Source organism: Fusarium redolens (genome assembly GCF_020744475.1).
Source record: "Fusarium redolens strain MPI-CAGE-AT-0023 chromosome Unknown BKA55scaffold_30, whole genome shotgun sequence".
NCBI classification, from domain to species: domain Eukaryota; kingdom Fungi; phylum Ascomycota; class Sordariomycetes; order Hypocreales; family Nectriaceae; genus Fusarium; species Fusarium redolens.
The window spans coordinates 308,158-334,536 of NW_025763693.1; the positions used below are offsets into that span (position 1 = coordinate 308,158).

The 26,379-nt window shown below is 47.8% G+C and overlaps 10 protein-coding genes across 10 annotated transcripts; 2 read left to right on the forward strand and 8 right to left on the reverse strand.

Moving 5' to 3' along the window:
• Positions 1-615: 615 nt before the first annotated feature.
• Positions 616-2,448, reverse strand: BKA55DRAFT_528673 (uncharacterized protein; the record flags this gene model as incomplete). The annotated part of the gene is made up of 4 exons (XM_046189017.1): positions 616-1,929; positions 1,999-2,099; positions 2,166-2,363; positions 2,418-2,448. The coding sequence occupies 4 exons, from the start codon at positions 2,446-2,448 to the stop codon at positions 616-618; spliced, it is 1,644 nt and encodes a 547-aa protein (XP_046041784.1).
• Positions 2,449-3,168: 720 nt separating this feature from the next.
• Positions 3,169-9,587, forward strand: BKA55DRAFT_697846 (ankyrin repeat-containing domain protein; the record flags this gene model as incomplete). Its single annotated transcript, XM_046200446.1, has 4 exons — positions 3,169-3,862; positions 3,914-4,511; positions 4,568-8,347; positions 8,396-9,587. 4 exons carry the CDS (start codon positions 3,169-3,171, stop codon positions 9,585-9,587), a joined length of 6,264 nt encoding a protein of 2,087 aa, XP_046041785.1.
• Positions 9,585-11,477, reverse strand: BKA55DRAFT_585482 (general substrate transporter). Its single transcript, XM_046194455.1, has 3 exons — positions 11,305-11,477; positions 10,729-11,254; positions 9,585-10,678 (listed from the first exon to the last, which is right to left on the reverse strand). Exons 1-3 carry the CDS (start codon positions 11,393-11,395, stop codon positions 9,670-9,672), a joined length of 1,626 nt encoding a protein of 541 aa, XP_046041786.1. The 5' UTR covers positions 11,396-11,477; the 3' UTR covers positions 9,585-9,669.
• Positions 11,478-13,188: 1,711 nt separating this feature from the next.
• Positions 13,189-14,543, forward strand: BKA55DRAFT_697848 (major facilitator superfamily domain-containing protein; the record flags this gene model as incomplete). The annotated part of the gene is made up of 2 exons (XM_046200447.1): positions 13,189-13,848; positions 13,917-14,543. The coding sequence occupies 2 exons, from the start codon at positions 13,189-13,191 to the stop codon at positions 14,541-14,543; spliced, it is 1,287 nt and encodes a 428-aa protein (XP_046041787.1).
• Positions 14,544-15,801: 1,258 nt separating this feature from the next.
• On the reverse strand, positions 15,802-16,727 carry BKA55DRAFT_546564 (uncharacterized protein; the record flags this gene model as incomplete). Its single annotated transcript, XM_046190932.1, has 2 exons — positions 15,802-15,968; positions 16,022-16,727. The coding sequence occupies 2 exons, from the start codon at positions 16,725-16,727 to the stop codon at positions 15,802-15,804; spliced, it is 873 nt and encodes a 290-aa protein (XP_046041788.1).
• A 150-nt stretch (positions 16,728-16,877) lies between these two features.
• BKA55DRAFT_744172 (fungal-specific transcription factor domain-containing protein) lies at positions 16,878-18,915 on the reverse strand. The gene is made up of 3 exons (XM_046201587.1): positions 18,848-18,915; positions 17,416-18,791; positions 16,878-17,358 (listed from the first exon to the last, which is right to left on the reverse strand). The coding sequence occupies exons 1-3, from the start codon at positions 18,872-18,874 to the stop codon at positions 17,097-17,099; spliced, it is 1,665 nt and encodes a 554-aa protein (XP_046041789.1). The 5' UTR covers positions 18,875-18,915; the 3' UTR covers positions 16,878-17,096.
• A 145-nt stretch (positions 18,916-19,060) lies between these two features.
• On the reverse strand, positions 19,061-20,419 carry BKA55DRAFT_681364 (beta-lactamase-like protein). Its single transcript, XM_046198248.1, has 2 exons — positions 19,893-20,419; positions 19,061-19,845 (listed from the first exon to the last, which is right to left on the reverse strand). Exons 1-2 carry the CDS (start codon positions 20,259-20,261, stop codon positions 19,228-19,230), a joined length of 987 nt encoding a protein of 328 aa, XP_046041790.1. The 5' UTR covers positions 20,262-20,419; the 3' UTR covers positions 19,061-19,227.
• Positions 20,420-21,137: 718 nt separating this feature from the next.
• BKA55DRAFT_585489 (sterigmatocystin biosynthesis dehydrogenase stcV) lies at positions 21,138-22,586 on the reverse strand. The gene is made up of 4 exons (XM_046194456.1): positions 21,943-22,586; positions 21,613-21,896; positions 21,290-21,562; positions 21,138-21,241 (listed from the first exon to the last, which is right to left on the reverse strand). The coding sequence occupies exons 1-4, from the start codon at positions 22,511-22,513 to the stop codon at positions 21,218-21,220; spliced, it is 1,152 nt and encodes a 383-aa protein (XP_046041791.1). The 5' UTR covers positions 22,514-22,586; the 3' UTR covers positions 21,138-21,217.
• Positions 22,587-22,824: 238 nt separating this feature from the next.
• On the reverse strand, positions 22,825-23,805 carry BKA55DRAFT_585491 (dienelactone hydrolase). Its single transcript, XM_046194457.1, has one exon. It carries the CDS (start codon positions 23,701-23,703, stop codon positions 22,900-22,902), a length of 804 nt encoding a protein of 267 aa, XP_046041792.1. The 5' UTR covers positions 23,704-23,805; the 3' UTR covers positions 22,825-22,899.
• A 723-nt stretch (positions 23,806-24,528) lies between these two features.
• BKA55DRAFT_697854 (uncharacterized protein) lies at positions 24,529-25,977 on the reverse strand (the record flags this gene model as incomplete). Its single annotated transcript, XM_046200448.1, has 1 exon — positions 24,529-25,977. The coding sequence occupies one exon, from the start codon at positions 25,975-25,977 to the stop codon at positions 24,529-24,531; it is 1,449 nt and encodes a 482-aa protein (XP_046041793.1).
• Between the last annotated feature and the right edge of the window lie 402 nt (positions 25,978-26,379).

Below are 26,379 nucleotides of genomic sequence, written 5' to 3' on the forward strand. Positions count from 1 at the left end.
AATCATCCTACAAAGCTAGATTTCCCGCCGCCGTTATTGTTACTATTCTCAATAATTGTAGGCAATACTGGTTGCTTACAAACAAACAATGGTGCCATGTATAACATTCGAACAGGCGGGGAACAAAAGCGGTCCGAGCCTTCCTGAGAAGCCGAGGTCACTGTCCTTTTCTGGAGCTGCATCGAGATGAACGTCGCTATCATCTGCAACTGTCTCGCTCATCTAGCACCCTTCGTCCGACGTCACCTACCAGGCTTCAAGAAGTTTGTATCAAGAGGGACGTCTAGGAACAAGGATACACCCGAGGAAACGAGAGATTGTCATACACATCGGTAGTGGGGCGGAGAGAGGACTAGCCATGGCTATGAACTGCACAGCGTTGGTCGGAGTCACCAAGAATCACCCGTTGAATTGGAAGGCGGTATAGTCGTAGTGGAGGAGTTCTCTTTTGACCTTGTGCTATCGAAGAAATGTAGCCATGGTTTGAGTGAGGAGGATATCTTGAGAAGCTAGTATTGAATAATGGTTTCGATGGAAGAGGTATGATACACTGTACTATGAAATCGTATGGCAGGAGGATACAAAAGGCCTAACTGATCCTGTGACGCAAGGTGATCACCACCACTTGGCAGCCATGTCTCGGATCGAGTTACTACCGCAGTGTACCTCTCCACCAAAGTTATGATGAGTATTCCAATCATCAATAAACTTGACCTTCATTCCAATCTTTGCATACTTCTTGCTAATGGTCTCAGCAAGGATATCCTTCCCCTTGACAACCGGACCCCATGGGTTAGGCGCAACGCAAGTGTTGTAACCGGTAAGAACCAGATTGTTCACAACACCAGGGAAGAATGCTGCGACTTGAAGCCTCGAGTCATCACCGTCAGAGAAGTCGCTGTTCTTGAACAAAGCTGGAATGCGAACGATGTCCTGGTCGGTAAGTCCGACTTCTTTCTTAATGATCTTGATGTTGCCTTCGATCCGCTGTGCGCACTTTTCGTTGAGTCTCATTAACTTCTTATCAGCCAGTAATTGAGCGATGGTGGGTGAATTGACAGTAATAGGTCCGCAACCGAAACCACCACAGTCACCGGGGCCAGAACTAGTGTCGTTCTTGCGTGAAATAGCCGGGAGAGATCCATGGCCTGCCTTGCGAGTCTCCTGAAGAAGCATGATAGCTGCAAGAGGATCGTCAATGACTGCAACCCAACCTCTCTTGTTCTTGGCAGGCAGAAACTGGAGAAACTCATCGACATGACCGATGGAGAGCCAAGCAGTATCAAGCAGGAGGGGGTTCTGTGACTCCTGGGCTTCAAGGTAAGGAAGAATATGATGCCTCTGCTTGCCATGGTTGCCCAGAATGACACGTCCAGCTGGCCAACTCTTACCCTTGAAAGTATAAGGTGGAATAGCTTCGATATTTCCACCTGAGTTGATCTCGTCTCGCTTCCCACCGAGATGCTGCACTGCACCAACGCCGGCCTTTCGGTAATACTCAAAGAGTTGTCGACCAGCCACGCGCTCATCCTGGGGACACCGAATCATGATCCGAATAGAGACTGTTCCCTTGGGACCAGGCATGCTTGCGTAGCCTGGCTCAACAAAATCTTGAGCCCAGATGTCATCACTTGCGTTGAAGAGGTACAGGTCTTTCTTCAAGCCAGCAGCCTTGGCAATTGAGTTGAGGGTGTTGGTGAAGTCGACAAGATAAGGGCTGTCAGTCTTGTTGCCTTGGACTGCGAGGACTTGCTCAACCTTTTGGAGGTGATGATGCGTAAGCACAGGTGCGACACGTAGCATAACTGTGTCAGCAGACTTGACATCACCGTCTTGGACGTTGAAGTGAACTGTAACACGTCCATCCCAGACCTTGGGACGTCTGGTATTGCGAGCATCGATACCAAGTTCAAGGCCAGTCTTCAACTCCTTTTGGGAGAAGGTGTGCTTATCGTCGATAAAGACCCAGTTCTTTCCCTGCTTCTGAAAGATACGGACGAACTTGCGCTGAGTGACATCGGGAACTGTAACACTACCCTTTGCGTTCTTGGAAACGATTGTGATGGGGACCGTCTTGAGGGGGGCGAGGTACTGAGGCGCTCTCTGGGTGTTGTCAGAAGCATCGTTACATTTATCGAGCTTTTCGTTGCTTAAAGCCGGACCACTAAGCGCCTTCTTGGAGCATCGTCGATCCGTATCGCCGATATTGGGGAGGAAGATAGCACCAGACCTTTCAGTCCATTGAGTCTTGCTGATGACATCTGAAGAACCTTGTAGGTCGACTCGTCCGTCGCGGTTGCTGTCAGCGCGTATGTCGGCCTTGATCTGAGGATTGGTGTTCGCGGCTGAAGCCAAGGAAAGCCCTGTAGTGCAAGTGGTTAGAGATGGGCTGTAGACATATTTGGCGGGGTTCATACCGCAAAGGGCTAGAAGGTGATAATAGCGCATCAGGAGAAAGGATTTATCAGGCGAAATGAGATTTAAAACAACCGATGAGACTTGTAGTATTTCAGCGAGAGAATTGAGACTGCTGATAATATTTCAGGTTCGACATGGCAATTGAACTGTCTTTTAATGTTTATCGGATGGTCATTTACTTAGCTCGTAACAACTCCCGCTTTGGAACCGATCCCGTTCCGTATAGAGGAAGCGGTTGCTCGTGCTTCAACGCGATTGGGCGCCCCGTAAAGAAATAGTCCGAAATCAGCACAAATCAATCAACCCCAAGGCTTGGGTTCTGATCTAATGATAAATGCTTAGCTAGCTGTTTTCCCCAGTACAAAATTACGATTTGTCGTCGTAACATCAGACTAGAAGCCTTGTCTTTTTACGAGCATATTGGACAGTGATAATTTCGTTACTGTCAACTATTTGTCTCCGTCTTATGGTCTGATATTACGAAATCCTCTAGCTGGGTGATTCGATAGGCCCAGGTGCTTTGTGACCTTCAATCACTTTCTCATCTGTTACACTTGATCATGATCCCTGTCAAGCTATGAGGATCTGTGGGGTGAAATGATAGACATGATTGGATCATCGGATCATCAGCTTCGCCACTCTGATCCATTCGTTCCAAGCTCCAGCTGACTGCAGCCTATTTTTCACATACCCCTCAAATAGCATCTTAAATCACTATTTCCGCGGTCTCTTACGCGTCACGGCTCAAATATGGCTGAGGCCATCGGTTTGGCCGCTAGTATCGCTGGTCTTGTTCAACTTACAGGGTCCGTCTTCAAACAAGTGACCAAGTTCTGCAAGGAAGCTAAGGACGCGCCATCCAAGGCCCAAGAACTTGCCACTCAGGCGAGAGAATTGGCTGGGATCTTTGAAAACCTTAGACTGTTGGCTTCGGCTTTGGAAGATCGACACTCGAACTCGGCGCTTAAGCCTCAGCATCTTGAGTCGTGTCAGAAGACGTTGGATGAGATCAACAGCAAGCTTGATAAAGCGCAGTCTGACTTCGATAGTGGCAAATCAGCGAGGCGTTTTGTCAGAAAGTTAAAATGGCCCTTTTCCCTACAGGAAACGAAAGATTTGGTCGCCGAGCTGGCAAATCATCGCGCCAATCTTCATCTGGCACTTTCTGCGGATAGTATGGATGCGCTGATCAAGAGTTTGGCCAAGCAGGATGAAATCCATAACATGATTGAAAGAAGGATCAGTTTTGAAACTCGAGTTGAGCTTAACAAGAGACGTAAGGAGGTTATGAACTTCTTCCTCTGCGTGAAACCTCAGGACTATCTTGATGTTAGCCGTGAGCTTCGTCATGAGGCTACTGGATCTTGGCTTACCAGCGACGATTCTACATTTACGAACTGGAAAAGTGGATCTAACTCGAAATTGTGGCTAAGCGGGATTCCAGGTAAGTTTCCCCTGCTTGATCATGTTTATAGCTTGGCTGACCCTTTCACAGGCAGCGGGAAGACAGTTCTTTGTGGGCTTGTCATTGAGACCGTTCTTGAACAAAGCGATGATCTTACAGCAGTCTGTTTTGCGTTCTGTGACTACAAGAACCCAGACTCATGCCTCCCCGAAAACATTCTGGCGGCCCTTGCAGTCCAACTTGGTCTTCAGGGTGAAGAGGCCTTTGATCTTCTTGAAGAATACTTCGACATGCTCCATCCCGACGACAAGCTTCACACCCAACCAAGGTTAGACGATCTTGTGGAACTGGTTGGATGTATGTCCGAAGTCTATGAGAAAGTCTTTGTTATAGTCGATGGGCTGGACGAATGCGGAGATCAGGTAGCGCGCATGACCCGGTCGTTGAAGGCCATAGTAGATGGATCTGAAACCGTCAGCTCCGCCTTATTCAGTCGAAAGGAGGAAGAGATCCACGAGGAGCTTGCCGAAGGGTTTGAACACATTGAGGTCTCAGCTCATGTGAAGGACCTGGAGGATTATACGCTTGCAGAAGTCAGCAAGCGCAAAGTCCTGAAGAACATCGAAAGAACGAATCCGGATCTCTACAAGGATATCCTACATGCATTGGTACATGGGGCCCAAGGAATGTGGGTACATGATTTGCTATGACAAGTTCGCTTCGCTGACACAGTCTGTTCACCAGGTTTCGCTGGGTCGCTTGTCAAATTGATCATATTTGTAATCTTCCCAACAACAAGGCCCGAAGAAAAGCTTTAACTGAATTACCCCCAACTCTGAATGAGACATACGATCGTGTTCTACAAAGGGTCATGCAGTGTCCTCCTGAAACACAGTCTTGTATTCGAAGAGCCCTCCAGTGGATAGCGCTAGGATCGCCCAAGATGAATATCGCCAGCTTATGCGAGGCAGTCTCATTTCAGGAAGATATAGATGTCTTTGAAGCCGATGACATTATCGAACCTGAGGTTATATCTCGTAACTGTGGCTGTTTGCTACGAAAATCCTTAGATGGGAATTACTTCGAATTCGCCCATTTTACAGTCTTGGAATACCTGGAGAGGACTGAAGTTGGTGACTTTCGATACTCTGAAGCAGATGCCTATCAGTCATTTGCACAAGCCTCAATTGGCTTCATACTGCTCCCACACTTTGATAGGGTACCAACTATCATTGACACAGTCGAGGAAGCCTACGCCAAAGAGAGAAACCAGAAGCACCCATTCTACAAGTTCGCGGCGCATACGCCTCTTGGAATACAGAGAAGCACAGGTTCTTATCCCCTCCACCTAAAGATCCTAGAAGAAGAACCCGTTCTCAACCTTCTCAAGCGCCTCTTCGATATCCGCAAGACTGGCAACTTTAGAGCATGGGCTCATGCAGTACTGTCTGGGGGGCAGAACGAACTGTGGACTATGCATCAACTGTCAAACGGTCCACTACAATTCGCCGTGTTTCTGCTAAGCCCCAAGCTATGTCAGTTCCTTATTGACAGTGGTGTTGATGTGAATGTGGTGCGAGATAACTATACCCCGCTTGCCATGGCTATCGGTCTAGAGGAAAGTGAATTTCTCGATGAAAAGCTGTCAGATCCTGTGTTTATTGAGCGTGTAACTGGCACAATCAAGGTTCTTCTGGATAATGGTGCTGATACTGCATTTGTGGTCGAGGGCAAGAGCTGTATGGCTCATGCCATTGAGTCATTGGGGGGACATCATCTTCTTCAGTTCATCCGTCCAACGTCTACTGTACCAGAGGATGCAGTCACGGCCTTTTCTAATTTTGAATGGAAAGATGAGTCCGATGACTTGGTGCTCGAGGCTATTCTTCGCTTAGCTGTTGGGGAAAAAGCTTGTCCTCAGTGGAAACCATTGGCAGCGACTGCGTTGTCCTTCTCTCGTGGACGTGGCCTTAGTTTACAGAATATGACTGTCGATCCAATGGCTTACAGTTATAACGACCTTGAGTACCGGCAAGCTCTTGATATTGCGTCCAAGTTTGGGTTGGTAGAAGAGCTGTCGATACTCATATCGGATTCACGTTTTGGTGGTGTTATTGCTAAGCCGACTGATTTCGAGCTGTTGAGTGCCGCGGCGAGAAGCACTTCGGCCAACAGCGGCAGGATAGTCGAGCTTTTTCTTGGATCTGGCATCGATGGATTTCTGTGTAGCACCTCTGGACAGAACTGTCTACATATCAGTTGTGAATCAAACAATGCAGAGGTAGCCTCAGTTCTTCTTTCTCGAGGTGTCGATCCAGGATCCAGAGACGAAAAAGGTCAAAACTCGTGGCATGCGGCATGCTACAACGGACACGAAAAGATCATAACTTTGCTTCAGAAAGAAGACAAAAACACTTTGGAGAATCTTGCAACTATAGACGAGGATGGTCGAACACCCTTCTCCGCCACTCTTCACAACGGTCATATGAAGCCAGCTCTGGCGTTATTGGAGATTCTACCAGCTGAGGCAAAGTACTTCATGTCGAAGAGTCCGATAATGCACGATGCAGTAGTTACTGGTTCCTTAGAACTGTTAACTGCATTGCGAGATAAGGGAGTTACAAACTTCGGCAGCTCCAACTCGGAATCGACACCAATGCATCATCTAAGCGCCGCATGCACTCCAGAGTTTGCCCGATCCTTGGCCGAACTTTTTGATCCCTTCTGCGCCGATAATTCAGGGAAGTTCCCATTTCAACTATTCTTCCAGCGCTGGCTTGCTCACAACATGCCTCTCAAGTTGGACAAGACGATACCCCTGGACTCCGAGATATTGAAGATTCTCATTCCCAAGGATCAGGAGTTTTCGAACTCTGGGAAGGTGACGCACGCCTGGGAGCTTCTTTGCGGTACGCTGGAGTTGGAAGACATCTGCTGTGAGGCTGGAACCTTTGTCGCCGGTGAATGCTACTATTATTTCTCTAGAGACCTGACAACACTCTTTAATCATGGTATTCTTTCTTCTTTTGAGGGTACAAGAAATATATCTGCTGTGGTTCCGCTGATTGGATCGCTTAAAGGTTGGATAAAGGATCATTTCTGCTCAACATCGATTGTTACTCTTTTATCCCAAGTCATGGACTCTTCAAAGGTCAGCATTTCGCTTCAAGCAGTCGATGATAGCTACCATCTCTTCAAGTTAGCTATGTTAAGTGCTAGCCCAGAAGTTGCAGTCAAACTCATTAGTCTTGGTGTTGATGTTCATCGACGGGTCCCTGACCGTATGTCAGAGAGCCCTATGTCTCTATTCGAAATGGCTTGTGGAGAAGCGAACATCGAAATATTCAAGGCTATACTGGAGGCCATTCCTTCTCAAACAATCAACCACGTTGGTCCGACTGGTCAAAGCCCACTCGAGCTGGTTGTCAAAGGCTCAAGCCTAGATAAAACATCTCTGATCGAAGCACTGGACGAAAAGGGACTTACTCACTTGTCTACAAGCCCTGCAACTCCTTTGATCATTGAGGCTGCAAAGCAAAACGACTTGGATCTGGTAAAGTGCCTATCAGATATTGGACACGACTCCTTTGCCGTTGACTTTCATGGCTGGGGAGTCCCTCAATGGGCTACAACTAACCGCCAGCTCGATATGCTCAAGTGGATAGTCAACATGTCTGCAAGTCCCTCCCAATGGCAGCTTTCTCCCAAGGCTACATGGTCAAGCACATACGGGGCAAAAACGAAGAAACAGATACTCGATGACGAAGTCAGTTTGCTACACTTTGCAGCTGACGTACCCGACTTTCTATCATACTTCTTCGACAACCACTTCTTTGATATCAATATCAGCACTTCTTATGGGAGGACAGTGCTTCATTATGCAGCGATGCGAGGGTCTATGGCTTGCTGTCTAATGCTTATAGATCAGGGTATAAATATCTCTGCTCAAGACAAAGACGGGAAACTTGCAATCGACTATGCCCTCGAGACTGGATTCGACGGGCTCGCCTCTTTACTGCTATCATTGGGATCTCCTCTTCCCCGAGGGCAGGTTGCAGCCACAGGAGATATGATAAAGGGCCTAATATCCAATGAAGGACTAGAGCTTGCCCGAAGACGAGACTTTGAGGATGCTATTATGAAAGGAAATCTTGAGCAGTGCAAGTTGGCTGTCAGTCAAGGGTGTTTGATCGACAAGCCTTTGCCAAGCTGTCACTCCTGCACCCCTATCTTTGCTGCTATAAGAGCTCAGAAAGATGCCATTGTCAACTGGCTACTCGACGAAGGTGCAAGCACTAACAGCTCATTCTGCAAACACCACTCGACTCAGAACTTGTTCTCCTACGCGGTCACTACCATGGATTCAGCACCCTTTATCGAGAAATTGCTATCAGCTGCTTTGGAGTCTCAATCTATCACCCGGGTACAACTTATCCACGCTATTTGCCATGCCATTTACAAGAATACCTTGAACGTCTTGAAACTGATGTTGAATCATTTCAGAAAGAATTCGAACGACTATTAGTAAGTCAGGCCTTTGCAATCGAGGATACGGTGTAGTAACATAGCCAGCAACGCATGGAAAGGCGGGCTTGATTCTGCTCTTGGAGGCGACTCAGCCGAACAATTCAATTCCGCATTCATCAAATACCCGAATCCAGTTGTTCCAAACAGAACACCCCTGCATTTTGCAGCAGCGGTAGGAAATGTCGAGATGATCAAGCTCTTAATGCATGAGGGCGCTGATGTCGATGCGTTGGATAAACGTAACGAGACGCCTTTGATCATTGCAGCCGGCAATAATCATGTCCTTGTTGTGAGAGAGCTGTTACGGCACAATGCGCTTGTTGAAGTTAGGAACATGTATGGTAACACTGCTATGTCGTTGGCTGTCATCATGGGCCATTTAGACACGGTAAGGCTGTTGGCAGAAGAGCGACCATCCTCTTTACAATATAGAAGCATGGACGGGTCAAATCTACTTTACAGAGCAACACTGGAAACCTCATCACTGGCGACTTTCAGATACCTTCTGTCGAAGGGGCTTGATATCCATCATAAGAGCGACGACGGAACTTCTATGCTTTCTTTCACTTTGTTTCAAGGCCGATACATCGACTACTTGTCTCAGTCCCGGTGGCTCCATGGACATTTACCTTCTCATGCACCAAATCCAGAGAGCATTCTCAACATCGCCATCATTTCCTGCACAACGAGCCAAATCAAGCGTTTATACAAGTCTTTACCACCCCATGATGCGAGTATTCTGTTGAACATGAGGGGGAGATATCACGGGTCGCCACTATGTTTAGCGGTACGGAAATGTGATGCGGAGATGACAGGTCTGTTGCTAGACCTTGGAGCGGACGTGGAGATGGTCGGTTCATGGTTTGGAACACCTCTTATGTGCGCCATTTCTTTCGGGAATTTGGAACTGGTCAAGTTACTTGTCCGACGAGGCGCAAAGCTGGAATACACTGATGAGAATGGAAACATGGTTAGCGGACTCGAAAAGAGTCTACCTTATCCGAAGATCACTCGGTGGCTACTTGTCGGGAGACTTCAAGACCAGAAGAAGCTGGCAGAAAGAGCGTTCAATGGTGAATGCGTTATTAGACCATGGAGTGGTATAGGACAGTACGCGACCATATTGAAAGGATCTTATCGGCGTCGTTGGGAGGAGTCGACTCTTGATTACTGTACCAGACTTGCTGGGTTGAAGAAGGTATTGAGGGGCAATGCAGTCTTCGCCGCTTTCGTATAAGAATAACACCGTTTATTTTGGCAGTTACTTTCAGTTCATGTGTTTGGAAGAAGTTGTAACCCTATTTACTAGACAAATATCCCTATGCTTGCTCTAATTGGCTCACCTCAACCTCCCTTTTCATTTCCGCCTTCTCATCCCTTGCCAAAATAGCTTCGTTATCAGGCGCCAGCTTATTTCCATAGCGGCCGATCTTGTACCAAGGTAGAGAGAACAGTTCATCAGTACTCTCCAGTGATCTTCCTGCCATCTCAGGAACAAATGCCCAAACCCAGATGAGACCGAGGATACAAACAGCAGCACAGAAGAAGAAGAATCCGGAGCTCGTCATATGAAGCAGCATAAGCGGAACAGCCTTGGTGTTACCGTACTGGTTCGCAAAGTGAAGACACATGGTGATGGAACTACCCAGAGCTCGAAGGCGGAGGGGCCAGATCTCGGCGTTGACGAGATATTGGAATGAGTTCCATCCCATTGTCCAACCGACACCTGAGATGTACAGCATTGCAATTGCACCAACACCAGCATGCTTCTGGGTGCTTGTCAAAGTTCCATTCTCGAGGGTCTCGGTGCCAACGATGGCAAGGAAGATGGCGATGTACAAGACTGAGATGGTCTGAAGGGTAATGCCAGCATATAGAGATCGACGTCGACCGATGAAGTCAACGAGGAAGAAAGCGCATGCGTAGGCAGAGACCAGTTTGACAACACCGAGAATGCATGTAGCGAACAGCTTCTCTGATTGGCCAGACTTTCCGAGGACACCGAAGAACTCGGCGGCGTAGATGGTGATGGCACTAGCTCCAGACCACTGACCAAGAAGCTGGGCCATGAAGCCAAGCATGAAGCGGTATCGGTTGGCAGGGATTGTCAGAAGCTCTCGAATCTTACCCCATCGTGAGACACCAAGGATAGCTTCTTGCTCCCTCTCAAGCTGATCTCGGATGCCGTACAGTTCTGCTTGAACGAATGGATGGTCTTCGGGAAGTTGTCGAAGCTTGCAGAGAGCCTTGGTGCTCTCTTCGTTGCGGCCCTTCATGGTGAGCCAGCGAGGGGTCTCGGGGACGGTGAACGACAGGATCAGAAGTAGTCTGCCAAATGGATTAGTCGGATGTTTAGCAGTGAGGGCGGGAGGACATACCCAGAGAAACCAATGTGACACGTTTGAGGTGCAACCCATTGGTATCGAGATGAGTCGGGCATATTGATCGAAGCGCCCCAGTTACTAAAGTACGCAACCATGACACCCAGATAAACAGAACCGGCAAAGATATTGGTGAGCATACCACGCACAGCTCTCGGCGCAGTCTCAGCAAGGTAAGTCGGACCAACAACGACAGTCATACCAATACCCAGCCCAGCGATAAATCGTCCAGCCAGAATCTGTCCCACGCTTCCATGGCTAGTAACAACGATGATGAAGCCAACAAGCCACAAGAAACAAAGGAACTGAAGTGACCGTACACGACCGATCTTATCACAGAGGAAGAACGCAAGAAGGGAACCGGCGATGGAACCGATTTGAACCATGCTGGTGATGTTGGACTCGACTTGGGCTTGATGTTCTTTGGATCCGTGATCGAGACCGAATTCTTCTTGGAAGCTCTTTAGTGTGACCATGCCTCCGACGAGACCTTCGTCAAGACCACGACTGGCACCTAGAACACCTTGGAAGAGTTAGAATAGGAGGAACGTTTGAGGCAGAGAGATTATGTACCGAATACAAAGGTACTCCAGTATAAACGCCAGTTCATAACCTCACTAGGCGTATCCGCCATAGCGGCTCTATTTCCAAGCGTGAACTTCATCTTGGCAATATTCTCAACGATATCCAACTCGACACAAAGGTACAGCACTTCAAGACATAGGAGTGAGAAAGAAGCATTGTATTTATGGATAAAAAATGATTGGGGATCTTCAAGTCCGTCTCAACAACCAGCGGGGAAATACGGAGGTTTCTCCACGGTCTAGTGGCAGTCTCCGCACCCTCCAGACGGATATTACGTGCCGATTGCGGGGAATTCGCCACTTGATTTCTCCTCATTCCAACGGTGTCACCGCGGAGATACCTATTTTAGTTACCCGAAAGGCGAGGGTGTCCAATTGGAGAGTGGTGGTGACTGCTAGTGCTTCCCCGCATCCCACTCTGAGAACGCGGAGGTTTCCATGATGGCTTCGAGAAGAAAGTCGGGACTTGCCATTGTATCTGTTTATAGAGAAGGAGGCTGGAGGGAGTTGATAGTATGCTTTAAATATTACAGAATCTCGTAATCAATACCCTCCACATTGAAGGCATTACGGTTCCCGTTAAATGTCTCTACCCCAACTCGCTGTAAGTTTTCGCGCTCTTTCGTGCTCTTTCGTGGGGTCAGCAAGAGATCACCACGGATATCCGGCACATGGAAAGTGGATAGTGGAGTATAAACCGCCCGCAAATCAAAGGTTCCCTGCTGGAAGAGCAAAATTGAAGGGATGGGCCGATAATTCTAACCAATGGATTGTGATTGATTACTGACTCGTTCTCAACGTTACATCAGCTCGTGCGACAAGACTCCGAGTTCACCCTGTAGATGTAGATGCCGTGATGTGGGAGGGAATTCACCCGAGACATGTAAGCGAGGTTCATGGATGAGTAATGGTCGAGCTATGCTTCTATTTAAGCTTCCCCAGAGTCAAATATCTGGCCGTTGTGACGGTTAAGAAGGTGTTACTTACCAATGGTATTCTTTGTCCACTTGAAGGTTTACTTAAGCCTCTTGCATAAATTTGTAGTTTCGAGTTATGGATTAGACTATTGAGTCAAGTAATAAGCAAAAACTCGGCAGATCCTGTCAAGGCCAAGACAGGCGGAGTCAATGAGTGCAGGGTAAGCATGAAACACATTCGCAGCGACCAATAACTCGAGCTATTGTGGTACGGGCTCTTGGCTTGCTGAAGAATATCGAGCTATTTTTTGTTATATAAACAACAAGTATTTTATTTCTTTATCCAGTTCTTTAAACCAAGAACATTGTTGGTAGGTCAAGCTCTACGGAACATGAACAGATGCAGCTTAAAATCCACACTAGCCTGGTCAAGTTTATGCTTAGAACTGCGGCATTTCGACAATGAACGCGCCTACTAAAGTGTATCTGAAATACTTCCAAAGTCATAGCATGCAGTATTTCTCGACTCCATTCGCTTATTACAGGAACGTGAAGCATTTTTCTTTGTCCTCCAGTTTACAACAGCTGACAAACCCAACCAAGACTTCAGCTGCCCCACACGGCAATGATGTCAGTGCCCTGAACATGGATCCCCAAACTCGCAACAACCAATCACTGAAAATAACAAGACAAGCTTTCTCAATTAGGCAATTCAAAAGATCAAGGCATGACGATGATCGACACTGTCTTATAAGGCAAAGCCAAAAACAGCAAACCGTCTTGTCTACCGCTAGTACCTATCTCAAAATGGATTATCAAGACCTCACCCTGGCTTGATGTGCAACAAGGCAGCGTCAGACAGTGTCTTTGACCTCTAGAGGAAAGGAGTATAAAGACTGAATGGTGAACCCAAGAAACGAAATGGCCTCAAGAGATTCTTAGCATCATCGGCAAACATGTCATCTGATAACTCAACCACTACAAAAGAAAAGGAGCCTGAAAAGGGACTCTTTCGATACTGGAAGCCATCTACAACGAGTCAACCTCCTCCTGATGGCGGTCTCACAGCATGGCTTCAAGTCCTCGGCTCTTTTCTCATTAATCTCAACAACTTCGGTTTAGCAAACAGCTTCGGCGTCTTTCAAACATACTACGAAACTACGCTTCTTCGACAACACTCCTCATCTGCGATATCGTGGATCGGTACACTCCAAGTTTCCCTTATCCTCATCATCGGCGTCATTTCGGGTCCGCTCTTCGACCAAGGACACTTTTATCCTATCCTCATCGCCTCGAGCCTAATGCTTACCATTGCACTCATGATGCTGAGTTTGTCGACGCAATATTATCAAGTCATGTTGACATGGGGTGTCCTTGGAGGGATATGCACTGGGCTGTTGTACATCCCTAGCGTTGCTATGATCCCTCTATACTTTACGACGCGTCGGGGTCTTGCGCTTGGCTGCGCGACGGCAGGAGGATCTTTTGGAGGTGTCATTTATCCCATTGTCGTCCGTCGCTTGTTAGACTCTGGAGGTTTCGGCTGGGCGTGTCGAGCCATTGGTTTCATTGCCCTCATCACCTTGACGCTCGCTGCCATCCTTATCAAGCCAAGTGTTCAAACTGTCAAGAAACCAACGAGACAGCTCTTTGACAAGTCGATCATCAAGGATAAAGCATTCAGTATCTTCACATTGGCTTCATTATTATGTGGCTGGGCTTCCTTGTACCATACATCCTAACGCCTTCGTTTGGCCTACTGGGTCTTGACCACCCCGTCTCCGAGGACCTCGCGTACTATATGCTCGCTGTTCTCAATGCATCTCAAGCTCTTGGAAGAATCATCCCTGCAGCGATGGTGGATAAGAAGATCCTGGGAGCAGAGTCCATCCTCATGTTCAACTCGGTTGTTTCTGGAATGCTTGCCCTATGCTGGATCGCAGTGCACAACCTCGGCGGTTTCACTGTCTTTCTCATCCTCTACGGCTTCTTCTCTGGAGCAGTCACAACCCTGCCAGCATTCATCATCCCGTATCTCTGCCCCTCTCTAGCGGTCATAGGAACTCGAATGGGTATTGTCTACGGTGCTGCAGGTTTCGGTGCATTGATTGGACCACCGATTGCTCTCGCAGCTGATGAGGCTCATGGTGGTCAGCACAACCGTGCGTTCCTAGGTGCGCAACTATGGAACGGTTTGACTATTCTTTTCGCGTCGTGTCTTTGCGTGTATCCTCTTTGGGAGGCAAGGAAGCGAAAGCATATGAAGGAGATGGCGGATGCCAAGGCAAAGCAGGATAGCAACGGCGCTTAGAGCGGAGGCAAAAAGAAAGGTTCCTGCAGTGAAATTAGAGCCTGTAGCCTCAATTTCACGAGCGTTTATGAGTCAGTAACATAGGGCGGAATCTCCTGTTACAATTACACGAAAGTTACGTTATTGAAGACTGATAATTTCCGTCAGCACCAACATGTAAACGCCAAGGAACGTAAGCTGCATCCCAGAGGTAGTAAGACACATCGCTTAAATCAGGCTGCGCATCCTGATTGTATCATTGGTTCATGAACCAGGCATCCATCAACATGACGGATCAGATCATATCAATCCCTCGCTTTTTCAACTTCTAACCTTTCAAAATTAGTAGAAATCTCTTCCATGATGTATGTTCTGTAGCGTGTCAATACTTTATAGGCTGCTTGACTTATTACTTGCATGGCAAGATGGATAAGCGGAATAACAACTCAGCCCCCATGCGTTTGTGAGGCTCTATGAAAAGGCTTACAGGTTGCCAAAAGTCTATAAAGGTGGCACGAGAGGACGCTGCATAGTCTGAGGTTGCTCTCAACTAAGAATCACCTGCACAAAGTCTCAAATCATCACAAGTTATCCAGCTTCCACCATGTGTTCTTACTGGGTTTCCACTCGGACCTACTCATGCGGCCACCAAACGACGTCTTATGAAGCACATCCATGCTATCGTGGTTGTGCCAGGCCATGGCCGAATGTACAAGTCGGCGCAAGCTTCCCGATCGGCCCTTGCAGTGATTGCCCAAGACAATGAGATGGATTAAAGGTAAGGGCTCCTTATCCCAGTAACATACTTGTTATTCTGAGTATTTGTAATTGGTTGAAAAGAGTGCAAGCTGAAGTCGAAGATGTAGCAAGACAAGGTGGACCAGAACAGGTTTGATGAAGCCGGCGTGAACGATGAAACGGGAGGGCATCGAGCTTACGTTTAAGAACGATTTAATGACGTTCTGGGACTAGAGATAATATGAGGCTGTGGATTCGACTTCACCATAAGCTTCGCATGCGACAAAGCATACAATAGCACTCGTGCTGCTCATTTTCGCTTCAACCTGCGATTGACACCAAAGACAACACACAAATGCTCATATACGAAGCTTTTACGTGATGAAGTGACGCTCAACGGCTAACTGACATAGATCCTCTGTCCATAGTCACTAGTATCCCTAATATATGATCGAACTAGAATTTGTGTCGAATACTTTCTCTATTTGTGCTTCCGATTTGCATCCTTTGAATGTTCGATACATCCTCAGCTGATGTAGTCCTACATTTCAACTCCGTTTAAGGTCACCCTCAAGAGCATAGTTGATTTGATCTCTTCTGCTCTACCTAGAAGCTCTTGTGCATCCCAATTCGCCCAGACAAATTTGCCCTTCAAGAACTTGGCTTCTTCTGAAGTAAGCCATACCATAAAGTGAGCAGGAAGTTCCACTGTACTCAGTTAGTTCCGCCGGTAAGGGCTCCAAGAGAAAGACCAATCATACCTGTATCGAAACCAACAGAGAGGTCTGGATTTATTCCCGTCGCAATGATCCCAGGCTGAATGCTCACAACATGGATGTGCGGGTTCTCGAACGCGAAGTAGTCTACCATTTTGAGAGCTGCTGCTTTCGCCGCTGCGTAGCTGAACACTCCAGGCACTTCAGCCATTGGGGCCCAGTGACCTATTCCCGACCCAGTGTAGATGACTTTGGCCTCTAGACCTGCCAGCGGGAGGAAGGCTTGAAGAGAGTTGAAAGCGCCAATGACGTTGATCTCAAGACCTTGACGGAGCTGAGCCTCGTCATAGCCGTACACTGGTCCAGCTTTCGGTAACATTCCTGCGTTGGCAATGAAAACGTCAATTTTGCCGGCTTTGTCAACGATGCTCTTTAGTGCGGTGCTTATAGACTCAAGTTTAGTTACGTCTCCCGGTTCGGACAGTACCTGAGTCGAGGGATTGACAGCCTGAATCGCCTTTGCTGAGGCCTCAAGGCATTCCAGTCTCCGGCCAATGATGGAGACGGACTTTGCCCCAGCTTTCGCAAAAGCGATGCCAGTAGCCTGTCCAATTCCAGTTCCACCACCGGTGATGACAACGTTCTTGCCAGCAGCGGAGAGCTCTGGTCTTGTTGGAGAGATGAAAGGGTATGGTTCGGCGTGCCATGACTTGGTGAAGGAAGAAAAACCGGGTAAGGGTAAGGGTGCCATTTTGGGTAAAAGAAAATAGAAGATAATGGACAGATTGGTCCTGGGAAGGTCACTTCATATTCGCTCGTGGGTGCGAGAATTATATAGGTACTGCAACCATGTATTGAGTGGATACTAATAAAGCATTAGAAACCTTTTTTATTTTCATTCATAAGCATATTGTCTTTTCTCCTTCCGCGGAACATCAAAACGTTATGTCTATGAAATGATTCAGCTGGCTGTTCCGCGGAGGCTGGGGATTGTTATTGCGGCAACATGTATCTGAAAGGTATCACATTTTGAACACACAATAGCAATTGTCGCCTGAATCTCATTGTTGTCTTAACGGGACATTTCTTCCAATTTGTTATTAGGATTTAGCTTGGAGCATCAGCTACAGGTGGTTTCGAGCCAATTCACATTCTGTACAGCATTCTGAAGAGACATCTCACGTGAATTTCTCAAAAGCTCATCCCACGAGATACGCAAGCGCTTTAGCTGCGGAAGCGGCACTTGCCGTATCATATCCTCCAAGAATGTGAAAGCAGGGGTGATCAACATATCATCTGTGTCAATTCTCGTATGCCAGGGGTTGAAAAGGCTGTTGGCTGTTAGGCAAACTGCGCCTGAGATGTAAGTGCACGCCGTCATCCTGCGGAATTCTCAGTTAAAAAAAAATGAAGGAAGATTGGCAAACTGTGAAACTTACCAGACAAACGCAGGATCCTTGAGGTCAATCGCTGTGAACAGTTTGATATACTCGCGAGACTCATGGACAAGCTTATGCCAGCCCACTGGCAATCGTGGGGTAGTGACTATTCCCTGTTCTACTGCTCTTCGACCAAAGTCCTGCAGAGTTGGTATCCATTGAGCCTCCATGGCATGAGCTTTGCAGACAACGCTTCGACAAGTAAGATGGCTTGAGTACAGAACACCAAACGCCCTCTGCAAGTTCGCGTTTCCACTTTGAGTAATGGCGCTGGGCGAGAACTCAACTGGTATACGGGCAAGCCAATCATCGAGCACCTGGTGGATTCGAGCGACGTTCTCAAGACGAACGTAGACGTCTGATGCAGCGGGTGACATGGATAGCATTGCTTCATAGACTTTACCTTGGATATGTGCAAGTTGTACACGAGATAGGAAGAAGTTGAAGCTTGTCGACTCATCAACTGTGTAGAGTAGTCCGGCTCCGTCGGCAGGTGTAGCTGATGGCCAGTCAATGCTGATGTCGTTTTGACTCTGGATTGGCGGCAACTTTGTCCGCATCGATATGTCACGATCCAGGATGTACGCAATCCAAAATACACGGTCCCGTTCTAGACTCTCACTCATACTGATATGCTCAGAGGTCGATCGGGTATGTAGTCCCAGCCCATGTGCAAGACGCAAAGCAATGGGAATCAGAGCCGAAGCTGGTTTCAAGTCCGACGTCGCCTGCAGCAGCACGACCATTCCGACAATTGTTTGGACGTCCAGAAGATTAGAATCGCCCAACATGATATCATTGAGAACTGATTGAGCCTTGTTCATGAAGTGGAGGGTGCTGTACTTGGGCGGTTTTTCTTCGTCTGGGATATGGCGATAGGCTAGGGCAAGAACCACGTTGATAGCCCCCCAAGTCGAGGCGTCTCGTCCGTGAGGTTGTTCGTACCATGCGCTGACGCGACTTAGAAGTCTCTGTGGATGGAAGAGGGGTAGGATAGTGTTGAAGGTTGTAAGGAACTTGTTGACTCCGGACAAGACTTCGTGTTGAGGTGGTAGCTCAAGACCCAACTCATGAGAGCCTTTTCCAGAACAGCTGACGTCATATTCATTCACCTGAACCTGATCAACCTGCCGACTGCTCTTCTGTGATAATCTATCCTCGAGCTCCTTTATTCTCTGCTGCGCTTCATCAAGACTCGTCTCGAGCGATTGCACCTGAGACTGCAAAGCCGCCGCTGTACCACTGGGCCGTTTTCTTGTTGCAGCCTTCCGACTAGTAGCTTGGAACGTGCAGTCAGACTTGTACAGTACGCAGTGAGAACATCGGGGCTTTTGACCGTCGCATCGAATTCGCTTGCGGTAGCAGACGTCGCATGCCTGTTACACGCTGTCAGCATTTAATCTATCCCGGCCAGGAAGACATGGCGGCAAACCTTTCTGGCAATCTGTGCTGGCGGCATTTTCAACGTTATGGATGCTGATGGCAGACAAAAAGATCATTGCTTGAGAGAAGTGACGCTGACATTGGCTTATCTTGTCTTCCGCGGAAGCAATGCTGACAAATTGATCTCTATCCTAATTGGATGCGCTGTGAGTCTAACTTGCGACAGCTGACGAATGATAACTTGTAATTCAGCTCTATCTATTACAACTCTGTACTCTAAAAACCACTCCATTTAAAATTAACTCCATCCCGATCACCGAATACACTATGATACATCCACTAGGTAGCTACCCGATACACATACATAAACCGCCAAAGCACCAGCTCCCCAGTGTCACCCGCCCCTTGCCTCAACCACAAACTCAGCATTTAAATAGTCCACCCATCAAGAGCCTCAACATCGGTGTAAGCAGCAAGATTGATATAGTGAACCTGGCGAGTTCCCCCACGTCCAAACTGCTCCGCCGTGCTGTTCAGCAGAAACGCTGAAGTTGTGGAGTTCAAGTTGAGCAGACCGGGAAACTGTTTGTTGAACTTGTTGAAGATGACCTGAGGTGTGAAGTGATCAAGTCCCTTGGCTTCAATCTCCTTCTGCCAGTAGCGAAGATAAGTGCGTGTATGATCAACATCGATTGAGCAACCAAACTTCTTGTTCGACAAACTGTGGCCTGGAATAACGACATTGGGCTTGAGGTAATCAATCAGATCGAGGGTTGACAGCCAGGATTCGGTGAGGGCTTTGGTCAGAGAGTCGGCGAGCCAGAGATGCATGTCGTGTCCGTAAACGCTATCTCCAGCGATCAAGGTCTTGATTGAAGGGATCCAGAAGAGTGTTTCGTCGACGGTGTCGCCGGTGAGTGGGTTCAAGAAGTGAATTGGCGTCGCTTCGTCCCCGGGGAGGGTGAAGAATGAGAAGTCGTACGGGGTTGGTAGGTGAACCTTGTTGACGATAGAGTTTTCACCGAGAACTCCCTTCATCAGCTTGACCTATTCAATGTCAGTAATTATCACTACCACGGTATTCTCTTACATACCTTGTGAGCTGCCTCCTTCTTAATCTCGGCCGCCGCCTTAGAATTTGCATAGTACTTCGCCTCGGGAAATCGCGACAACAATGCGCCGCCGCTGAGATAGTGATCAGGGTGGAAGTGAGTAGTGAATGCAGCGACAAGTGGCTTGTCGGTTGTGTTGCGAACCCAATCAGCCAGAGCTTCTGCTCCTTCAATCGCCATGGGCAAGTCAATCAAGACAGCGGCTTGAGAGCCGATGATCAACGAGGAGACCATGTCGAAAGAAGAACCATGGTTGATGAAGGTTTCAACACGGAGGTTGGGATGAGTTATTGCTCTGGCGCTGATGAGTCCGATGGACTGGAGTGCCAGGAACGTGGTTGAAAGACGCATGATTGAGAGTTGTTGGGAAGAATGTTTGTAAGTTGTAGATCCTTGCTATGATTGCTTGGTAGATTAGTGTCTGGATATTATTTCATTGTTCGTGAAATGATGCCTCTATATATACTAATTCACGATGCCTTCTAAATTCATGGTGACCCTTGAGCTTGGACTTCTCATTAATGCCACTGAGCACCAAAGTGGGAGAGCATGGCGAGATAGTGGGTCCATTTCTAATCACCAGCTCCACATTCCCCACAGCGGCATTCGACTGGAATACCGAGACAAATCTACCGACTCATAGCGCAATTCAATTTTACAACCAACACAAATGCCGGGCCAAGCAAGTTTAGCTGAAGTGGCGTACTGCTGTAATTAAGATGTTAACATCCAGAATTCATTGCTAACAAGCCGTCAATTCAAGCCGTCTTTACCCCCCGGTGCAATCGAGCTCCCAACCATATGGTCTGAAGCTGTACTCTAGAACAGACGCTTCCTAATCACACCTCATTCCTGTAGTAATAATGAAGTTCGATAGCTCTCTTTCGCTTGGCAGTCTACTAGAACAAGAAGCCTGCTGGAAAAGCCGGGTCTGAGCCGCCGGAATGGGAAAAGTCGGATATACAGAAACACAATAGTCTAGACAAGAATTGAAGGCTCCAATGACAGGCTACGGCACCCATCACCGAAATGTTATGCACAGAGACCGTTGGAAATAAATTAAGCTTTGCCGTTTGGGCGTTGGCGCCTGCTAGAGTCGGCCGCCAGAGAACAAGACCCTGGATCGAAATTGACTGGTTTGTCACTGCCGAGCGGGATAGCTTCATCGGATGTCCGACGCTCTCATTAGTGGGTATAGTAATTTGATCTCTAGAGTTTCTTCATATAGCATTTTCTATGATTTTATTACAGAAAATCCCATTCGGTTTCCAGTAATGACTATTTCGGCCCCACCCGCGCAACACTGTCTACCAAGTTTTCGGTTGGTACGGCTAAATGGAGTTAGCTCTCTGACCCGTTCTGCAATTGTGAAGACTTACCAGGCGCTTAGGAGGAGCATCTATCCAAGCTGACATTTGGTATTGCTGGTTATCTGCGGGTGTCCAAGAAAGATCATATTTGACTGGCTGCATATACTGGGTAAAGTTCATGGGATATCCAGGATTGTACGGAGATGCTTCGTGAATCTCGTCGATCTCTTGCTTGGAAAGCTTGATCTTTAGGGCATCGGGCATCGCCTTGATGTGTTCAGCAGTATTGACTCCGACGATAGGGAACACGTAGGTGGATTGGTGGAATAGGTATGCCAGTGCCTGTTTGGGTCAGCTCTCTGCTCGGCATAAGAACAAGCGCATGAACTCACGATCGCTTGTAATGTCGTTCCCCTTCGATCAGCTATTCTCTCCAACGCCTCACTAGTCTTCAGAGCAACCTCTGATACTTCAGGCTTTGGTACATCTGGGTCCGCTTCCCTCTCCTTTCTTTGTTGAGCTGTAAGAAGCGATCCCGTGCCCAAGGAACCCCAAGACACAATCGCCATGTCTTGGTCCTCGCACATGGGGATCACATCACCCTCCATGTCGCGGAAGGCCGCGTTCCAATTGCCTTGGTAAACACAGAAGGGAGTCAAGCCATGCTGTTTTGCGTCTGTCTAGATTAGTACCATCATCAATCTGGAGGGATGAGAACCTACAGGCATTGGCCTTGACAACAATCCAGGCGGGAGTGTTGCTGATTCCAAGATAGAGGACCTTTCCTTGCATGACAAGAACATGAAGACCTCTCATCACCTCTTCAACTGGCGTCGCGTAATCCCACCAGTGAACATATAAAATGTCGATATAATCTGTCCTCAACTTGTTCAAACTATCACGCACCGAAATGTGCATGCTTTTTGCAGAGTTACCCGTAAAGTTGGACTGCAAAGGCTCTGGGTTGTCGCCAAATGCACGATAACCTGCGGTGTATTTCGTCGCAATGACCATCTGATCCCTCACGCCACGTTCTTCCATCCACTGACCGATAAGTGCTTCTGACATTTGGTTGTTGTAATTGCTGGCGGTATCAATGAAATTTCCTCCGATATCGTAAATGGCGTCGAGAAGCTTGAATGGTTCTTCATTTTTGCCGGTGTAGAACTTCCACTCGTGGCCGATGCTTATGCCGCCGAGACAAATTGGTGACACTTTGACTCCGGCAGTTGGGGATAGGATGCGGTGGAAGCCAAGAAGGGTCTTGGGCTTGGGTGCGGTTGGAAAGCCCATGACAATACAGAAAGTGGACTGTTTTAAAGTGAAATATATGAAGAGATTGAGATAAGATTGAAAACGATTCTTTAAAGGTTATGTTTCTAAAAAGGATGTTTATTAAAGTTGCTGTATTGACTGATTGACTCTGGCGCGTCATAAAAACTGCAGGTCATTTGCGCTAATGCAGCTTGCTGACGCGCTATAATCAAAGTGATATTCAGCGCTAATGCAAGTTGCTGACGGAAAGCTGGGGCATTGATCCTCACATTTACAGGAACTGAAAGAAGATTATAAAAATCTTTTGCTGAAGAGAACATTTAAACTATGGAAATGATTGCAAACCACAAATAGAGGGTTTGCATTGCCAATAAAAGGGATAAATCCTCAAAGCATTATAGCCCTTAAACAAGATTCTCGTGGAAGAACTCGTTGAGCTTAGAGAAAGGAATAATGTCAGTTCGATCGTAAAGATCAACATGACCAGCTCCACGAACCCAGTAAAGCTCCTTAGGCTGACCAGCCGCACGATACGCATTCTCGCTAAACTCTCGTGAATGAGACTGGTCGCCAGAAATAATGAGAAGAGGGCGAGGGGAAATGATTTCAATGTCGTTGAAGGGATAGAAGTTGAGGAACTTGACATTGGTGACGAGATTAGGGTGGGTAGTCTGATTGCGCTGCCATCCCTCGGGAGTAAACTCGCCGCGAACGGTGCGGTAAAAGTCGTAAAATTCGCGGGCGACAGCATCTGAATCGCTAGTGAGTTGGTTCGGAGTGCCGACGGCGTATCTGGTTGGTGCTCCGTCGACTTCAGCCCATCGCTGCTGTGACGCGTTGGCGATGACTGCTCTGCGTTGCTCGACTGGTACAGCTCCTCGAAGACCCTGACGATTGACGGTACCCATGTCGTACATGGAAACAGTAGCGACGGCTTGAATGCGAGCGTCAATCTTGGCCGCATTGATGATAAAGCCGCCGCTGCCGCAAATTCCAAGCGCACCGATACGATCCCGATCCACAAAGTTATAAGTACCCAGATGATCGACCGCAGCGCTGTAAGCCTCGGTGTAGAAATCAGGCGACACAAGATTATGAGGGCCATCGCTTCTACCCCAGAAGGGGAGGTCAAGGGTCAGGGTGATGAAACCCTGCTCTGCCAGCTTGGTAGCATACAGGTTGGCGGATTGTTCCTTGACTGCGCCCATGGGATGGCCAACAACAATAGCGGGAGAGTTTGTGCTGCGGCTTGTGTTTATGGCAGTGAAGAGATTGCCGACAATGGTTGTATTGTAAACGGTATTGAAATGGATGGGCTGGATTGCGACAGACTCGCTACGGTAGAAGTTGTCGGCGCCGTACGAGAGGTTTTGCGCGGAAGCTGGCAGTACAGCTGCCAAGGCCATGATGCCCTGGGCGGCATAGTTGAGGAATGGTTTCATGGTGATGATGGGAGCAAAGTTGATGGATTGGAATAGTGACGATTAGTGTCTCTATTTCAGACGGAAAGCTGCTAGTTATATGTTCCATGCCTATTGTATCTCGTGATTCCGATTTTACCTACCATCTTCAAATGCGTCATAACAGTAAATGAACGACACCAGGCCGCGTACTTCACCGTCGTAGACCTCGAGGCTGAGCTTTGCCAAGATGTCCCAATTAACAAGTTTTGCCGAGTGTTTGCCCGATGTAAATCGCTTTTCTCATGGCTTTCGTGAGTCAATCGGGCGGAAAGAAGAACTATGTTGCAGCCAAGAGCCGTTTGTGGGATGTCAGCAACCTGCATTAGCGCCAGCCTTTAAACTCTTGGCGAAGACGGAAGCTTCCAAGAACACGTCATTCCAATGCTTGCCGTTCAACCTTAATCAAGTACTTTAAACAAATGCCCGAGGGCTCTGTAATGAGTGTTAGGATAAGTCATGTTAAACCTCTATCGGCGTCTCTGTTCGGTACCAACTGGTATCTATGTTCATCATGCAATACTGTAAATCTGACCCATAAACATCAATCTGCAGACGTCTAAGCCTTCATGATTAAACTTCACCCCCTGTAAATTGACCATCGTTTTGCCTTGGCGTGTTTACCAGTGGAAAATACTCCAGCCCACTGTCCTGGCTTGGCATAGATGGCGGTACGGAATCATCTACCTGTCCAACTCCAGAGCATCTCTCGCACGGAGCCGACTCCCGATGCTTCTTACTGAGATAAAATTCAGCTGAATTCTTGTAAAGTTGCCATACAGCTTGAAGTAGCACAAGATCAGCTACGATGATAGCAACGATGAGATTGCCCGCTGGCTTGAGCCGCGGGACCTGACAGATGTACGTCCTGGCGATGACAGACGGTGTAATACCCAAGAGACCCGTCGTTTTCTTCAATGCGCTATAACTGTCGTTGGCGGGACTCGGTTTCAGATTCGCCATGCGGGCTGTGGAGAAGTTGTCCGTGTATCGCGTCAGCAACTTGGTGTCGGTGAGCATGTTGGATTTTGGGGCAGCTTCCTGGCCGAGGTCAACGAGAATAGTCGAATAAGCCGCTTTTGCCAGCGAGTCTGCCTTTATCCATATATTCGGGTAAGTGTTGCTCTCATCTAAGACCTTTGCCGATAAGGGAAGCGGTAGTTTGGGACAGCAGGCCACCTCGTAGATTTTGCTGCCGTAGAAACGGTAGTCGAGGCTGAAGAAGCGCAAGTCTTCAATATTAGGGTACGTATCATTTATCATGAAAGAAACCGTTCCCTTGTTGAGTTCTATCTTGTCATCGTCGTCCTTGTATGCCCCCCGCTGATCCTGGAGCATCAACGTGATTTCTCCCCAGAATGTTGACATCAGGGACTCGCCCCACCAAAGGCTAGCTTGTGTGGTCTTGTTACGACTAAGGAACCCAGTCCCCAGGAACTTGCCGAGACTATCGAAGGAAGTGGTATCAGGAACGTAATCGTAAGTCTGTGTCATGTTGAAGAAGACTTCTCCGGCCGGGGTGTCAATCTTGCACGAGATATACGATCGCAGCACCGCGCCCCATTCGCAAAAGCCTATCTGTTTTCCGGCCCTGTCTATCGAATCAAAGTCGATTTCCACAGAGTGAACGGAGCAGTTTTGCAGGATATTTCTGTGATATGTAAGAGCGGGCGAAATGACTCGCTGGCCCTCTTTTCCTCTTTCCCGCACGCTTGTCAACGTGTAGGTAAGAGCCGTGTTGTTGGTGAAGAAATTGCTATTCACTGGTAAAGTTGCTGGCTGGCATTTGGGCTGGACCTTGGTGGTCAGGGAAGATGGGTAGCGGTGCAGCAAGCCGCGCCTGGAAGCAGTCGTGTTTGGATCCAGTGAGTTCTGGACGATCAGTTCATAGCTACTCGAGGCAAAGTTCATCAATGTGAAGAGAGCGATGAACACGATACCGCCTATGACAGCAACTGGGGTGAACCATCTGAAGGGAAAGGGCTGGGTAATGGGGTAACTAAAGAATGACTTGTGCTCCATGCTCGCTGGCAGTTAAAGCAGAAGGCCGCGATAAAGGTTGAGGCATTGCTGTTTATGTACTACAGAACTAAATCAGGCTGTAAATGAGTCCTAGAAACATGGCTTTTACAGCTGTGTCTTACAACCAGTTAGGCGATGGCATTCAATGCAGCTTACTGTCATGTGGGTCTTGTTTGGGGGCCTCACATATTCTATTAATATCGTTTCAGCTGGCCACTCTAAAATTATCACACTTAAGAAGTCTTCAGCTCTGAGCTATAATCAATATGAAACCAATACCTCGAAAACATAAGAGGGCGGTATAGGAATCTCAATAGGCTAATATGAGTTCAAGAGACCTTGTACACAGAGTGAGACTTCCATCTATTACCTTAAATGGAACCATTTCTCAATTGCCCCTTC

What these genes read in the sequence shown, in the direction of transcription:
- BKA55DRAFT_744172 (XM_046201587.1), bottom strand. Translation starts at nt 18,874, where the DNA reads ATGCCGCCAGCACAGATTGCCAGAAAG. An exon ending in CAGCACAGATTGCCAGAAAG is followed by an intron (nt 18,792 to 18,847) that starts GTTTGCCGCCAT and finishes AGCGTGTAACAG; the next exon opens with GCATGCGACGTCTGCTACCG. An exon ending in AAGGATCCTGCGTTTGTCTG is followed by an intron (nt 17,359 to 17,415) that starts GTAAGTTTCACA and finishes AGAATTCCGCAG; the next exon opens with GATGACGGCGTGCACTTACA.
- BKA55DRAFT_585489 (XM_046194456.1), bottom strand. Translation starts at nt 22,513, where the DNA reads ATGGGCTTTCCAACCGCACCCAAGCCCAAGACCCTTCTTGGCTTCCAC. An exon ending in TGTTGTCAAGGCCAATGCCT is followed by an intron (nt 21,897 to 21,942) that starts GTAGGTTCTCAT and finishes TAATCTAGACAG; the next exon opens with ACGCAAAACAGCATGGCTTG. An exon ending in GAACGACATTACAAGCGATC is followed by an intron (nt 21,563 to 21,612) that starts GTGAGTTCATGC and finishes TGACCCAAACAG; the next exon opens with GCACTGGCATACCTATTCCA.
- BKA55DRAFT_585482 (XM_046194455.1), bottom strand. Translation starts at nt 11,395, where the DNA reads ATGAAGTTCACGCTTGGAAATAGAGCCGCTATGGCGGATACGCCTAGT. An exon ending in CTGGAGTACCTTTGTATTCG is followed by an intron (nt 11,255 to 11,304) that starts GTACATAATCTC and finishes AACTCTTCCAAG; the next exon opens with GTGTTCTAGGTGCCAGTCGT. An exon ending in TGTCACATTGGTTTCTCTGG is followed by an intron (nt 10,679 to 10,728) that starts GTATGTCCTCCC and finishes TCCATTTGGCAG; the next exon opens with ACTACTTCTGATCCTGTCGT.
- BKA55DRAFT_585491 (XM_046194457.1), bottom strand. Translation starts at nt 23,703, where the DNA reads ATGGGCGCAGTCAAGGAACAATCCGCCAACCTGTATGCTACCAAGCTG.
- BKA55DRAFT_681364 (XM_046198248.1), bottom strand. Translation starts at nt 20,261, where the DNA reads ATGCGTCTTTCAACCACGTTCCTGGCACTCCAGTCCATCGGACTCATC. An exon ending in AGAAGGAGGCAGCTCACAAG is followed by an intron (nt 19,846 to 19,892) that starts GTATGTAAGAGA and finishes GACATTGAATAG; the next exon opens with GTCAAGCTGATGAAGGGAGT.